The sequence below is a fragment of the Morus notabilis genome, unplaced genomic scaffold (genome assembly GCF_000414095.1).
Source record: "Morus notabilis unplaced genomic scaffold, ASM41409v2 Scaffold387, whole genome shotgun sequence".
NCBI lineage: Eukaryota > Viridiplantae > Streptophyta > Magnoliopsida > Rosales > Moraceae > Morus > Morus notabilis.
Window position 1 is genome coordinate 1 of NW_010359578.1, and position 13556 is coordinate 13556.

Sequence of the window (13556 nt, forward strand, 5' to 3'; positions counted from 1 at the left end):
TTTTTTTTTTCATTTTATGCGAATTTGGTGCAAGATGGGGAGGCTACTATTTATAAATTTATGGTTATTGTTTTGTTGGATTGACAATTTCTTTCTTCATTGAATGCTCTACACAGACTTAAATCAAGGTGGTTGCAGTTTTTAGCCATGACTTTACTCGAACTGATCACCAAGGCCTCGGCCAGTGCCCAAACTCTCGCTACTCTTCCAGACTACCCGGTTGTTCTCAACCCTGATTCCATTTTCCCCATTTTGAATCCAAAAGGCGATGAACCAAACATGTCGACTCTTCCCATTCTTGTTACCGGATGGCAAATATCTGAATCTGATTCCAAGTTTGTTGACTTGTGCAAGAATTTCTTCAATGAGCTTGGGGAAAAGCTCAAAAACCCGATGTCTTTTAGTAAAGAGGAGTTTTTGGGAATGCTGAACAAGTTTCTTGAGAATATTAGGGAAAAGTTTGGGATCCAAATTGGGGTAGCTTCGTCCAATGATGGGTATTCACGGGTTTTAGTTGAGAAAGTTGGATTCTTTATGGGAAAGAATGTTGCTGCCCTGGTTTTGGAAGCCTGCATTACTTTTGAGATTTGGGAATTGGTGGAAGCTTTGATTGTCAATGGGTTTGTTGGGAATTCTTGTTATTCAAATGTGGTTCCTAGACTCGTAGTAAAGGAGAGATCAGACTTGCTATGTCACTGTGTTAAGCACGCAGCTGATCTTGGGCCAACAGAATTACGTCTCATCTTGAAGTATTTTCTTAGTTCGCAGAAGCATGCCGGTGTGGTTAATGTGCGAAAGGAATGGGAGAGACAAGCACTGTTAGCTATTGACAAGGCCAGTGATAAAAATCTCCCAAGGAAGAAAGCTGTCGTCGCAAAAGAGGCATCGATTTTGCTTATGGTAGCATACGATGGTTTTTCTTCTTCAGAGCTCTGCTTGCATTATCTATTGGCATCGGCCAATCTTGATGAGGTGGTGTTATCATCTGCCATTAGCAAGTTGAACGGCAAAGAGATGATGAGCTTGATTCGGTACTTGGGAAAGTGGCTGAAGAAATACGAGAGATTTCCTCAAGCGGTTCCTTGTCCCAAGGCGTCGACCTTGGGTCTGAAGGCTTGTGATTGGGTTCCTAAGCTTGAAGATGTCGTAAAATGTCTCGGCATTGTGCTGGATGAGAACTTTTCTGCATTGGTGTTGCATCCCGAGTTTCACGAGGAACTCAGATCTATCGAGGCAATAGTTAGTTCTTTAGCCTCGGAAGCTAGATTCGCCTGCTTAGTGGCCAATGTAGCTGAAAATTTGAAAAGTGAAGTTCAAGGTGCCTAGAACTTGCCCGATATAGTTGGGTGAAAATTTTGCGCTGAGGTTGTAATGTTAATCACTTGGAAATGAATAATTTATTTTATTGATTTCCTGATGCGATTAGAATTCGTTCTAAAATGATTTTATTTTTTTGTATGAAAATAAAAATGAAAACGTTTTTAATCTCAAACAGAAATTATTTTTAAAAATGTATTTGATAGTTTTATCAAGAAATTATTTTCAACATAAAAAAATTCATTAATGTCTCTTTCTCTATGCTCAAGAGAGGAGAAAATAGAAATAAAAAATAAGAAAGGATTAAGGTCTAGTTCACTTCGCAAATTCGAGTTTTAAATTTGAGTTGAGATGTTATATTTTTTGAGAGTTTTTCACTGTAATAAAAAAAGTTAGATGTGATATTTTTTAAGAGTTTTTTACTGTAGAAATTTAAAATTGAAAACTCGAATCGGTGAAATAAACGAGATCTAAAAGTCATTTTTTATTTCTCTTTCATTTTACATTAAATTAAAAAATTATTTTCATTTCTGTTTTTTATTTTTAATTGTGTTAAATATCATTTTTTTTACGTTTTTATTTTTTTTTTTGAAAAACGTGAAAAATAAAAACAAAAATAACAGCAAACGCAACCTACAATTTCTCATTGATGTTTATGGTGTTTAGTATTGATTGGCAGATCAAACATGCGGTTATGGTGCTTCTCTTGACCATTTCGTTTCTGGTCAGTAGTAGCGTCAAACAAAGAGAATCTCAGCTAAATGTAGAAGTAGTTTGATGGCGCATGTTAAAAATTGTTAAAAACCGAAATTACGACTGCCTCGCAAAACAGAGTCGGGTCGATCTGATTAGCCTTTCGGATTTAGGTTATCTGGGCCCAACCCGAATTAAAGAGTTGGGTTTCGTGCTGAACTGTTTGGGCCAGCCCAAAATGACAACCTGAAAACACAGTGAGCACTTTCAAAAGTATTTTTTTTTCTTTTTTTTCAATTGACACCTATTCTGATATCTTTTATAGGTGTTAGGAAAAGGCCGACAGGTCTAAAGGTACCATCTATGATCAGTGGTAGGAGTAGTGATAATCACGTGGCTAGATGTCATCTATATGTCCTTGTGTCCTTTTTATAAATATACAATGTTATAGGTTATGTCAGGATAAAGATTCGTGTGATAATTCAGATTATGATTCATGATTTATTATAATATTTTTTTTTATAAAAAATATATGTAAATTGAGAATGATTTTAAATTATGATTCTGAATCTATGAACTAAACGTCTACTAAGACACCGACGGTATCACACATTAATAAAAAAAATAAGTTCTGTAGCATAAGCCTTATAAATGAAACAATTTAAAGCATGTTTAGTTTGTTGATTTAAGTTTTTAATTTGACTTGATATATGATTTATGTGAATTTTTTATTATAATAAAAAAAAATTAAATATAATTATTTATAAAATATTTTTATTATAATAAAATTTAAATCGATAAAATAAATGAGATCTTATTAATTATTATGCTTGATAGTGGTGACTCCACATTTTTTTCTTATAAGATTCACAATTGTGTTATAACTTCTAACTTCCAAGCAAGTACGACACTAGTATTTGAATTTTGGAATCTCCTTTTTTTGTTTTTGTTTTTTTTGTTTTTTTGTTTTTTTATTTTTTTTTTGTTGGAAGTCATTCCATATAGCAAACTGAGGCAAGAAGTTCAATCCTTTAACCGACTATTTGGTGTTCCATCAAAATCCAACTATTTGTTGTATTGAATGTGAAGAAGACCTCTAATTATATATAAGCATAGATGTGATCATGTGAATAATTGGATGGTTGGAGTGGATAAGCAATAAATGTACAAGCAAGGTAATAAATTCAGTTTTTAGTTTAATTCAATAAGAAGCCATTAATCAAGTTATGACTTGCACATGTAACCGTAGCAAATAGATTATAGATTATTGGACCATCTCTACTCAAATTCAATGATATTTCCCTCTCTCTCTCTCTCTCTCTCTCTCTCTCTTGCTGGTTTTCTCTTGATTTTCTTGGCATCTTGTAAGAACTTTTCTCTTTGGAGCATATTTTCTGGGTATGCATGTTAGTTTGGTACTGAATTTTGTCCCATTCTTGAACAGTTTTAGATTCTTGTCATTGCATTTTGACCCTTTCCTAAGTTAAGACATTGACATGTGATCAAAACATTGTATGCCTACTGAAATAGCTAGCTTGAAATTAATAAATATGCTCTGTTAAAAGTTGAAAAATAAACCCATCATTTTGTTTTAATCATTTTACTTATGAGGAAAAAAAGATGAAGAAAAATAAGGCGGATTGGAATGTGCTTATCATTACAAACAGTAAACACTTTTAATTGCCCTGTGAATGAATTATCATCCAACTACCATCATAACTTCTCTTCTCATATGTTTTGGTTTGAGGGAAAAGAAAAATAAAGAGATTTGTATAGTAGGGTACAAAAATTTATCATACATGCTTTTAGATAGTCAGATTTTCATCAGCCAGCCACCATCCTAATTTTTCTGCTCTTATATTTTTGTTTGTCATGAAGGAAAAGAAAAATAAAGTGAATCCTATAATAGCGCAAAAAATAATAATAATAAAAACAAATCATTAGTGTATGGTTATAGTCGTCATATTTTCTTTAAATTATTTTAAATTTAAATATTAATTATGTAATTTTAACACTCCCACCTGGTATGATATTGTCCGTTTCTTGGCATCTTGTAAGAACTTTTCTCTTTGGAGCATATTTTCTGGGTATGCATGTTAGTTTGGTACTGAATTTTGTCCCATTCTTGAACAGTTTTAGATTCTTGTCATTGCATTTTGACCCTTTCCTAAGTTAAGACATTGACATGTGATCAAAACATTGTATGCCTACTGAAATAGCTAGCTTGAAATTAATAAATATGCTCTGTTAAAAGTTGAAAAATAAACCCATCATTTTGTTTTAATCATTTTACTTATGAGGAAAAAAAGATGAAGAAAAATAAGGCGGATTGGAATGTGCTTATCATTACAAACAGTAAACACTTTTAATTGCCCTGTGAATGAATTATCATCCAACTACCATCATAACTTCTCTTCTCATATGTTTTGGTTTGAGGGAAAAGAAAAATAAAGAGATTTGTATAGTAGGGTACAAAAATTTATCATACATGCTTTTAGATAGTCAGATTTTCATCAGCCAGCCACCATCCTAATTTTTCTGCTCTTATATTTTTGTTTGTCATGAAGGAAAAGAAAAATAAAGTGAATCCTATAATAGCGCAAAAAAAAAAAAAAAAAAAAAAAAAAAAAAAAAAACAAATCATTAGTGTATGGTTATAGTCGTCATATTTTCTTCAAATTATTTTAAATTTAAATATTAATTATGTAATTTTAACACTCCCGTCTGGTATGATATTGTCCGTTTTGAGATTGAACTCGCATGGTTTTATTTTTAGGCCTCACCCCAAAAGACCTCATACCATTGAGAGGTGATATCATTACTTATAAATAAGGACTTATCTACATCCCCAGACGATGTGGGACTGCACAACTTACCCTTTGTTGGCCTTGTGCCTTAAGACATTGATGGTTGTCACAATCACCTTTCCTTATGGGAGCCCAACGTCCTCCTTGGCTACATTTTCGGCTTTGTAGAGACTCTGATACCATATGTAACGACCCGCACCCTCACCTGGTATGATATTGCCCGCTTTGAGCCTGAGTCTGGACGATTTTGTTTTTAGGTCTCACCCCAAAAGGCCTCATACCATTGAGAGATGGTATCATTCCTTATAAACCAGGACCTATCAACATCCTCAAGTGATATAGGACTGCACAACTTACCTTTTTTTAACATTGTGCCTTAAGGAATTGATAGTTGTCGATGCACATATATTTTTAGACTATGTCACATAATTGTCGGAAAAATAAATGTGAGAAGTAACTGTGACTGGCCTCCTGTGTTAGAATGTTATCTGGGAAGTGAAGCAATTACCTAAGTTATAGATTTAAACTTACTCTATGCCCACAAAAGTCTTCGGAAGGTGATTTGGTGGTGTATATGTAAATTACCAAGGTATGATATGTTGTCAGTGTAGAATGTTGCTGAAATCATTATTGCTTTTAAGTGAAAAAAGAAAAAATTGCTATAATTCTTTTTCATTTATGCCCTCAATGTAAGTGGAGCTGGAGCCCAGCCAACATGTGTTGGCAGAGTCACTTTTACATGGTTCTGAACATATTCTAGAAGATTCCCAACTAGAAAAAAAAAAGCCTAAAATAACGGATCTATAGCTACACTACATCAAGGCAAATGATTGGTGTTTATAAGCCAATCTCAATTTTTAAGCCATTAGAACACAAACCACCGATATCGTCAAACCTATATAATCTTTTGGAAAATCGTCATCTTTTTTTTATTTATTTATTTATTAAGAGCCCGTTTGGTTAGAGGATTCGTTCTCTGATTCGAATCATGGTTCATAATTCGCTACAATATTTTCTCTCACAAAAAATACACGTAAATCAAAAATAATTATAATCTCATAGTTTTAATTCATGAACCAAACGGGCTCTAAATTAAATTTTTATTTTGTATAATTTTAATTAGTTTTGAGGTTTATAAAGGTCACTAGGTGTACCCTACCTAAGAAAGCTTCAAAAAGAAAGAAAAAAAATAGACAAACTTGGTAATGGTATTTAAGGTGATGTTTAGTAGAGGAATTCGTTATCTGATTCGAATCATGATTCGTGGTTCGTTACAGTATTTTCTCTTACAAAAAATACACGTAAATCAAAAATAGTTCTAATCCATGAACCAAACGGACTCTAAGTTTGATAATTTATTTTTAGAAAGCCAATATTGTCTAGAAAACCATTGAATGGGTTTGATTTTCTAGAAAATCAATATTAGACAACTCTAAGCTGCCCAACTTTACAAATTACAAGTTGGTAGTTGCATGGCCCAGAAAGCCGTCCAAAATACGTATACACCACTAATAATGCCGAAAGAGAATTTAATCCATTGTATATTCCATAATTTCCATTCCACCAAAAAAATCAAACTCAAAAAAGGCCTCTGAAAAGCACTTGGGCGGCTAGGTCGGCATGCCCTTATTTGAGCAAGAATCCAAATCATGTTTTACTTGAGGGCTAAGAAAAAAAAAATATTTGAAAAATACAGAATCATGACTCGACTGAAAATATTAAAATCCCATTTAAGTCTTTCATAATTATTTTCCAAGTTCAGCCTTCAAATTTGGCTATCAAATTTGGCTGATTAGGACTGATTTTTCTTATTAATTACTTGGCAATGCTTTTAGTCGAATGGATTAAGCCTCCTTAATCATCACCTACCTTTCTTGTCTCCCATTCCAAGCTTTTAATTTTATTTTTCTTTATTGATTATGATTTAATTATATTTAAGGCCTACACACTAGCAATTTCTTGCTGAGCCATTAATGCTACGGTATAAAGTATATATTTTTTCTGTTGTTTATTTTTCTGACTAAGATTTGCAACATGTTTGTGGGAAGAATCCTAAAATGACTCTGTTATCAACGCTTTTTTTTTTTTTTTTTCTTTTGACGGAAAACTTTAGTTATCAATGCTGACAACTCGAGATTTTGAATATTTCTAATGTAAGACTGTCAACTTTAACAACATCAGTTTTGTAATAATTTATTAACTTTCTCCCTTTTTCTTGTTGTGTGTGTGTATTTTTTTTTCGTGTCTTTGTCCATTGTTTGAACGGTTAATTTCAGTAAATTATCGTTTAAATTTAATATATTGTCACAAATTATCTTCGCATCAATGAAAACCGTTAAAATTTGAAAAGATACGTTAGAATGAATGCAAAATTGATGTCGTTAAAATTTGAAAGGATACGCTAGAATGAATGCAAAATTGACGTTCTTAGTCATCGTAGAACATTCAAATCTATACCCTTCAAATGAGATTAGACGACATGTAGGTTTTTTTTTTATTTATTGATACCACTTCAACTTTACGGTTTGACAAATTGATCACTCAACGTTTAATCTGACAATTCACCTCTTAAACTTTAAAATTCGTTCTAATGTTAGTGAAATTGAAATTTAGATAGTTTCTTTTAAATGTTTAATGAGACTAATTCTAGTGTTTTTCCATATCGAATTGGTCCACATACACACATCATGAGTGAAAAATTTTTAAAATTGGAGAACACCAATTTTTCTCCCAAAGCGATTAATCTTTAATTTAAAAAAAAAATCGCTCATGATATATGGGGACCAACTAGATGCAAAAGAGATCAAAATTAACCAAATTAAACGTTCACGTGGAAAAAAACCATATAAATTTTTAACTTCGTTTTCAATTTGACTAACATTGTAACAATTTTCAAAGTTTAAAAGATGAATTGCCGATATTAAAAGTTAAGAGATCAATTTGTCAAACTCATAAAGTTGAGAAGGTGTTCGTACAAAAAAAAACGTGACGTGTATGATGACATTTCTATCCAAATTTTAACAATTATTTTAGGGATATTTTGTAATATTTTATTACTCTAAGATAATAACTTTCCGAATGGTAGAAAAGTTCAAGAAATAAAAGCCCCATATACATATATATATAATATATATATATATATATATATATAAATTATCTTTCCTTTTCGGAGCGTTTGGTGAGCTTCTTTCAGCTGGCTGGAGTATAAAGCTGCATCACATATTATGTTAGCAAATTAATCAAATTGAAGTAATGGGGTTAGTGGTTTTACTTTTACAATCTTAAGATAAATTGGCCGATTTGCATAAAGTTGTATTTCATGATAGTAGAAAGAAAATGAGTAAACTCTTCGTGTACAAAGTGGGCGGATTTCAAGTTGCATAAATAAAACCGGATTGTCTCATGTCGCATCTCGGTGATTTTTTTCGTTGGCGGCTTTCCGTTTTGTCTCGTCTTTTTCTTAATTTTAGCGAGGATGTAATCCTCTCTCACTATTTATTAAAAGAATTGCTCTGTTTTAGAATGTATCTCTTCCTTATTACCTCCAAACTCACACTGCAAAACGCCACTTTCAAACAGCAATTATTTGATTCCGATTCTCTGTTTTATATTGTTTGCTCAAAAAGTAGGATAAAACCCCGTTCATTTTACTGATTCGAGTTTAAAATTAAATCGAGTTTAAAATTTAAATTTTACTGCAGTAAAAAACTCTAAAAAATAATCGCATCTAACTTTTTTACTACAGTAAAAAACTCTCACACAATATCACATCTCAATTCAAATTAAAAATTCAAATTAACGAAAAACTCTCACACAATATCACATCTCAATTCAAATTAAAAATTCAAATTAACGAACCGAACGAATTGTCTCCTCCATACGGATTCAAAAGAACTTTTGTCATGCTTGAATTTGAAATGCTCACTATTGTATCGCTTTGAAAATTTTTCAAAGTAATAAAACTCAAATTGAGTCTTAAGCTACCATTCATACTTCCCCAGTAACAACTACCGTTCATGCAAGAGCAACTGCAGTTTACACGACGTTTCCACCAATTCCATTGACGATATTTTTTATTTTATGCTTTTGTCCAAAAAAAACCAAAACATCAGCGTATTTTTATCATTTTAATATTTAAGATTAGATACTTGAGTGAATCACAAGCTCGAAATCTACTCTTACACATACAAAGTTAAATCATTTCACTATAAATTTATAATCTCAATTAATTAATCATGTTTTGTGCGGAAATTGAAATAGAAACCTAATAAGATTTAACACACTTACCAAATATAATGAAGGTGACGGGTATAAAAAAACAGTAAAAAACTAGAGGAAAACATTTTTTTATAATTAAAAAAGAAAAAAAGGAAAACATTCTCTCAAGCTTTCAAGCCAGTATTTTAATATAATTTCATAGCAAGTTTATGACCGCAAACTGACACTAACTGAATTTCAGATACAATAACTATTAACATTAATGTTCTCTGGGTGGAAAAAACCGTCAAAATATTGGGAAAAGAAAAAAATAAAAGATTAAAAAAAAAACACAAATCACTCTCCAACTACAAACATCCTACAGAAAGAGACGGGTTGAACCATAGATATGATGATCATCATGATGATGGGCTGCGAGGGAGTTTGAACCAATTTATCGCCCACATACAAGAGGGCCACTGCAGATAAAAAAGCTTCTCTCACAAAGAACGATGACAAGCGTGAATTCAATGACCCCAATTTTATCCTTCTCTCAATTCAATACTTGTCCACTTCAACCAAACTGAGTTCACATGACACATGACACAAAAAAAAAACCCAACTAAATGTAAAAATAACTCACCATCAAAGCACTTATAAAACTCAGAAGCACTTCCTGTGGACAATTGACGGACCAGACTCGTCGTACTCGCCCTTGGAAATCCACATCTGAATCAACAACAGAAACAAGCATATTAGAATTACAATTCGCCAAGTGGGTTCGATAAATAATTGGGGTTTACCTAGGAAAGATTTTTACCTGCTGGAAGGTACTGAGGGAAGCAAGAATTGACCCTCCAATCCAGACACTGTACTTTCTCTCTGGTGGAGCAACAACCTTAATCTTCATGCTGCTAGGAGCAAGAGCTGTGATCTCCTTGCTCATCCTGTCTGCAATACCAGGGAACATAGTTGAACCACCACTGAGCACAATATTTCCATAGAGATCTTTTCTGATATCCACGTCACACTTCATGATAGAGTTGTAAGTGGTCTCGTGGATTCCTGCAGCTTCCATTCCAATGAGAGATGGTTGGAAGAGGACTTCTGGGCATCGGAATCTCTCAGCTCCGATTGTGATGACTTGGCCGTCAGGCAGCTCATAGTTCTTCTCAACCGAGGAACTGCTCTTGGCAGTCTCGAGTTCCTGCTCGTAGTCCAAGGCAACATAAGCCAGCTTCTCCTTCATGTCACGGACAATTTCCCGTTCCGCAGTGGTGGTGAACATGTAACCTCTCTCAGTAAGAATCTTCATCAAAGCATCTGTGAGGTCACGTCCAGCAAGGTCGAGACGGAGGATAGCATGGGGAAGGGCATAACCTTCGTAGATTGGTACGGTGTGACTCACACCATCACCAGAATCCAACACAATACCTGTTCAAAGTTTCCAATTTAGCAAAATGATAAACAATAGCTGTAGAAAAATAACAATTCAAATGGTTGTGGATGCTAACCAGTTGTACGACCACTGGCGTAAAGGGAGAGAACGGCCTGGATGGCAACATACATGGCAGGCACATTGAATGTCTCAAACATGATCTGGGTCATCTTCTCTCTGTTAGCCTTGGGGTTCAAAGGAGCCTCAGTGAGAAGCACTGGGTGCTCTTCTGGAGCAACACGAAGCTCGTTGTAGAAAGTGTGATGCCAAATCTTCTCCATGTCATCCCAGTTGCTGACAATACCATGTTCAATGGGATACTTCAAGGTAAGGATACCTCTCTTGGATTGGGCTTCATCACCTACGTAAGCATCCTTTTGACCCATCCCAACCATAACACCAGTGTGTCTGGGACGACCAACAATACTTGGGAAAACTGCCCTGGGTGCATCATCACCAGCAAACCCAGCCTGCATATAGAAATAATAAAATTCCTATTAGAAAATTGCATCTAAAATTGACAAAACTCCATTAACAATAAATAGAACATTTGAGCTTATTCACTGGAGCAGGAAAAGAAAGGACTAACCTTCACCATTCCAGTACCATTGTCGCAGACGAGGGGCTGAATATCCTCTGCATCGGCCATCTTTTATAAACCTGCATAAAAATTATCGCAGTTACACTTAGAATCGGAACTAAATACATCACGCTGTCACTGTGAAATGTTTTTCTTTTCATAAAAAAGTTGGATACTGTTTGGACTATTTTCTATTCAGTAAGCTAAAAAAACAAACAGGTAAAATTCAAAATCATTCAGAGCCAAAAAAAAAACTAAAATTCAAAATCATCAAGAAAATAAAATATTTTATTCGTGATCAAATTTATCTTTTAGTAAGATCTGGAATTGTTAGATATCTTTCAATCAGTTGCAGATTCCCTATCCCATTCATAAATCGGGAAATGCACGCACATGAATCATGGTCTTAATTATTAAATCTAGCTTAAATCGGAAGGGAAAAGGATTAGATTATTTTAATTAAGTCAAAAAAATCATAACTTTTTCTCCTCATTTTCATATACAGCTTAAAATCTCAAAAGAACACAAATTTCATACGGTTTGTGGAAATTAAACATCCATACATGCAGTTAACGAAATCAAAACAAAGAAAGATAGATAGATCTAGAGCAAAAACGAGATTAAAGTACAAAATTAAACAGAACAACACGATCGGACAAACAAAAACACTTCAGATCCACAGAAAAGAGAGATCAGATCAGGCAACCAAACCAAAAAAAAAAAACCCCGATCTAGATCATCACTCCATCAAAAACACAAAATTTAACATCTTTATCAGTGAAACACATCACAGATCGCTAAAAAAACCAAAGATTCAGCTCCAAGATGAAGGAAAAACCTAGATCGGCAAGCGAATCCGCAACGAAACTCACCGATCAGACAAATCCAAGAAATTCTCAGCTGAAACAAAAAAAGAAAGGGAAAAGAATAGCAAGATCGGCAATGATTACCTCGAGAATGAAGAAAGCGAATCGCGATCGGAGAAGAAGAAGAGCAAGAGAAATCCTCGGTTCTCGCACTCTTCTTGCTTTGTCTGGAGACGGCGGAGATGAAAATGGGAGGAGAATAATAAGGAGAGGAAGGTTTGTAAGAGAGTGGGGATATATATAGCTGGGGTTTTGAAATGCACATGAAATTTACACCAAATTTATTTAAATAAATAAATAATAAAAAGGAAATAAAATTATTGTGTCTTTTTTTTTTTCGTTTAATTAACACCCTACATTTTGAAATTATCGGAAAACCATTCTTTAAAATTTCTGAATGTATCATTTATATCTTTAAAATTTAAATTTATATTAAGAGCACGTTTAATTTGTTAATTTAAGTTGAGATGTGACTTTATATTAAAAATTTTTACTGTAGTAAAAAAGTTAGATGTTATTATTTCTGAGAGTTTTACTGTAACAAAATTTAGGACCCAATTAGTTCGTTGATTCGAGTTTTTAATTCGAGTTGAGATGTGACTTTATGTGAGTTTTTTAATGTGGTAAAAAAGTTAGATGTGACTATTTTTTAGAGCTTTTCACTGTAGTAAAACTCGAATTCTAAACTCGAATCGGTGAAATGAACGGGACCTTAAATTCTAAACTTGAATTGATGAAATGAACGAAACCAAAATTCATATTTTTTTTCTCAAATAACACCATTTTTAATAAAAAAAATAAAGAAACCTAAATGCCTTGAAGAAAAAAAAGAAAATGAATGAAAGAATGTGAAGGATATTTAAGTATTTTTATAGTCAATTTAACTTTTAACGAAAAATGTAAAAATTTAGTATATGATTTAAAATATGATGGTACAGATATAATATAACTCAAAATATAAAGTATATGTTTTAATAATGTTAAAAAAAGGTACAAAATAAGAAAACAAAATTATTTCAATAAATATTTATTTTTTATTTTTTTATTGTTTTGAAATTATGGAACAGGAATTAAGAAGAATCATTTCCACCACGAGTAAAGATAGGGTGACCTGGCTGGCTGACAGCCTTTTTCCCTCTCCAACCCACGTCCCATGTTCCTCTCGAGATTTTCGATTCTTTTTCTTTCTTTTTTTTTTTTTTCATTTTCTCGTCTCGTTTCGAATCTCGGCCGTCCGACAACGGCTCAGCGGCTAGCTCTGACAGCAAGCAGTCACGGTGGTGGGATCGGCTCGGCTCGGCTTATGGCCGCGACTTTCGCACCAAGAGTGTTTCAAATTTCAAAATGACGGGGACACACAACTATTTATGTCCGTGTTTTTTTCGCAGGAGAAATTCCTTGTGCAAATTAATTCATATATTTGTTTTCTTTCAGAGATTTCTTTTTTTTTTTTTTGCTAAAGTTTCAGAGAAAAATATTTTTTAATCACAGACTTGCAGGTGTATCACTGAATCCATAGTACAAAAGAAAATGACAAAGCAAAAGTAACCATTTTTTTTTCTCCTTCGAGAAAAGTATTTTCTTTGTTCTTTTTTTTTCCCTTAAATGAAGTTACTCCTATTTCAGCAAAAAATATAAATAAATTTACTCCAATTCCA

The 13556-nt window shown here is 33.2% G+C and overlaps 2 protein-coding genes across 2 annotated transcripts; one reads left to right on the forward strand and one right to left on the reverse strand.

Moving 5' to 3' along the window:
• The first annotated feature begins 122 nt into the window (after positions 1-122).
• On the forward strand, positions 123-1409 carry LOC21391290. The gene has a single exon (XM_010094789.2). The coding sequence runs from the start codon at positions 148-150 to the stop codon at positions 1324-1326; it is 1179 nt and encodes a 392-aa protein (XP_010093091.1). The 5' UTR covers positions 123-147; the 3' UTR covers positions 1327-1409.
• A 7807-nt stretch (positions 1410-9216) lies between these two features.
• On the reverse strand, positions 9217-12117 carry LOC21391291 (actin-7). Its single transcript, XM_010094790.2, has 5 exons — positions 11983-12117; positions 11042-11112; positions 10529-10922; positions 9835-10448; positions 9217-9743 (listed from the first exon to the last, which is right to left on the reverse strand). Exons 2-5 carry the CDS (start codon positions 11099-11101, stop codon positions 9678-9680), a joined length of 1134 nt encoding a protein of 377 aa, XP_010093092.1. The 5' UTR covers positions 11102-11112; positions 11983-12117; the 3' UTR covers positions 9217-9677.
• Positions 12118-13556: the final 1439 nt, after the last annotated feature.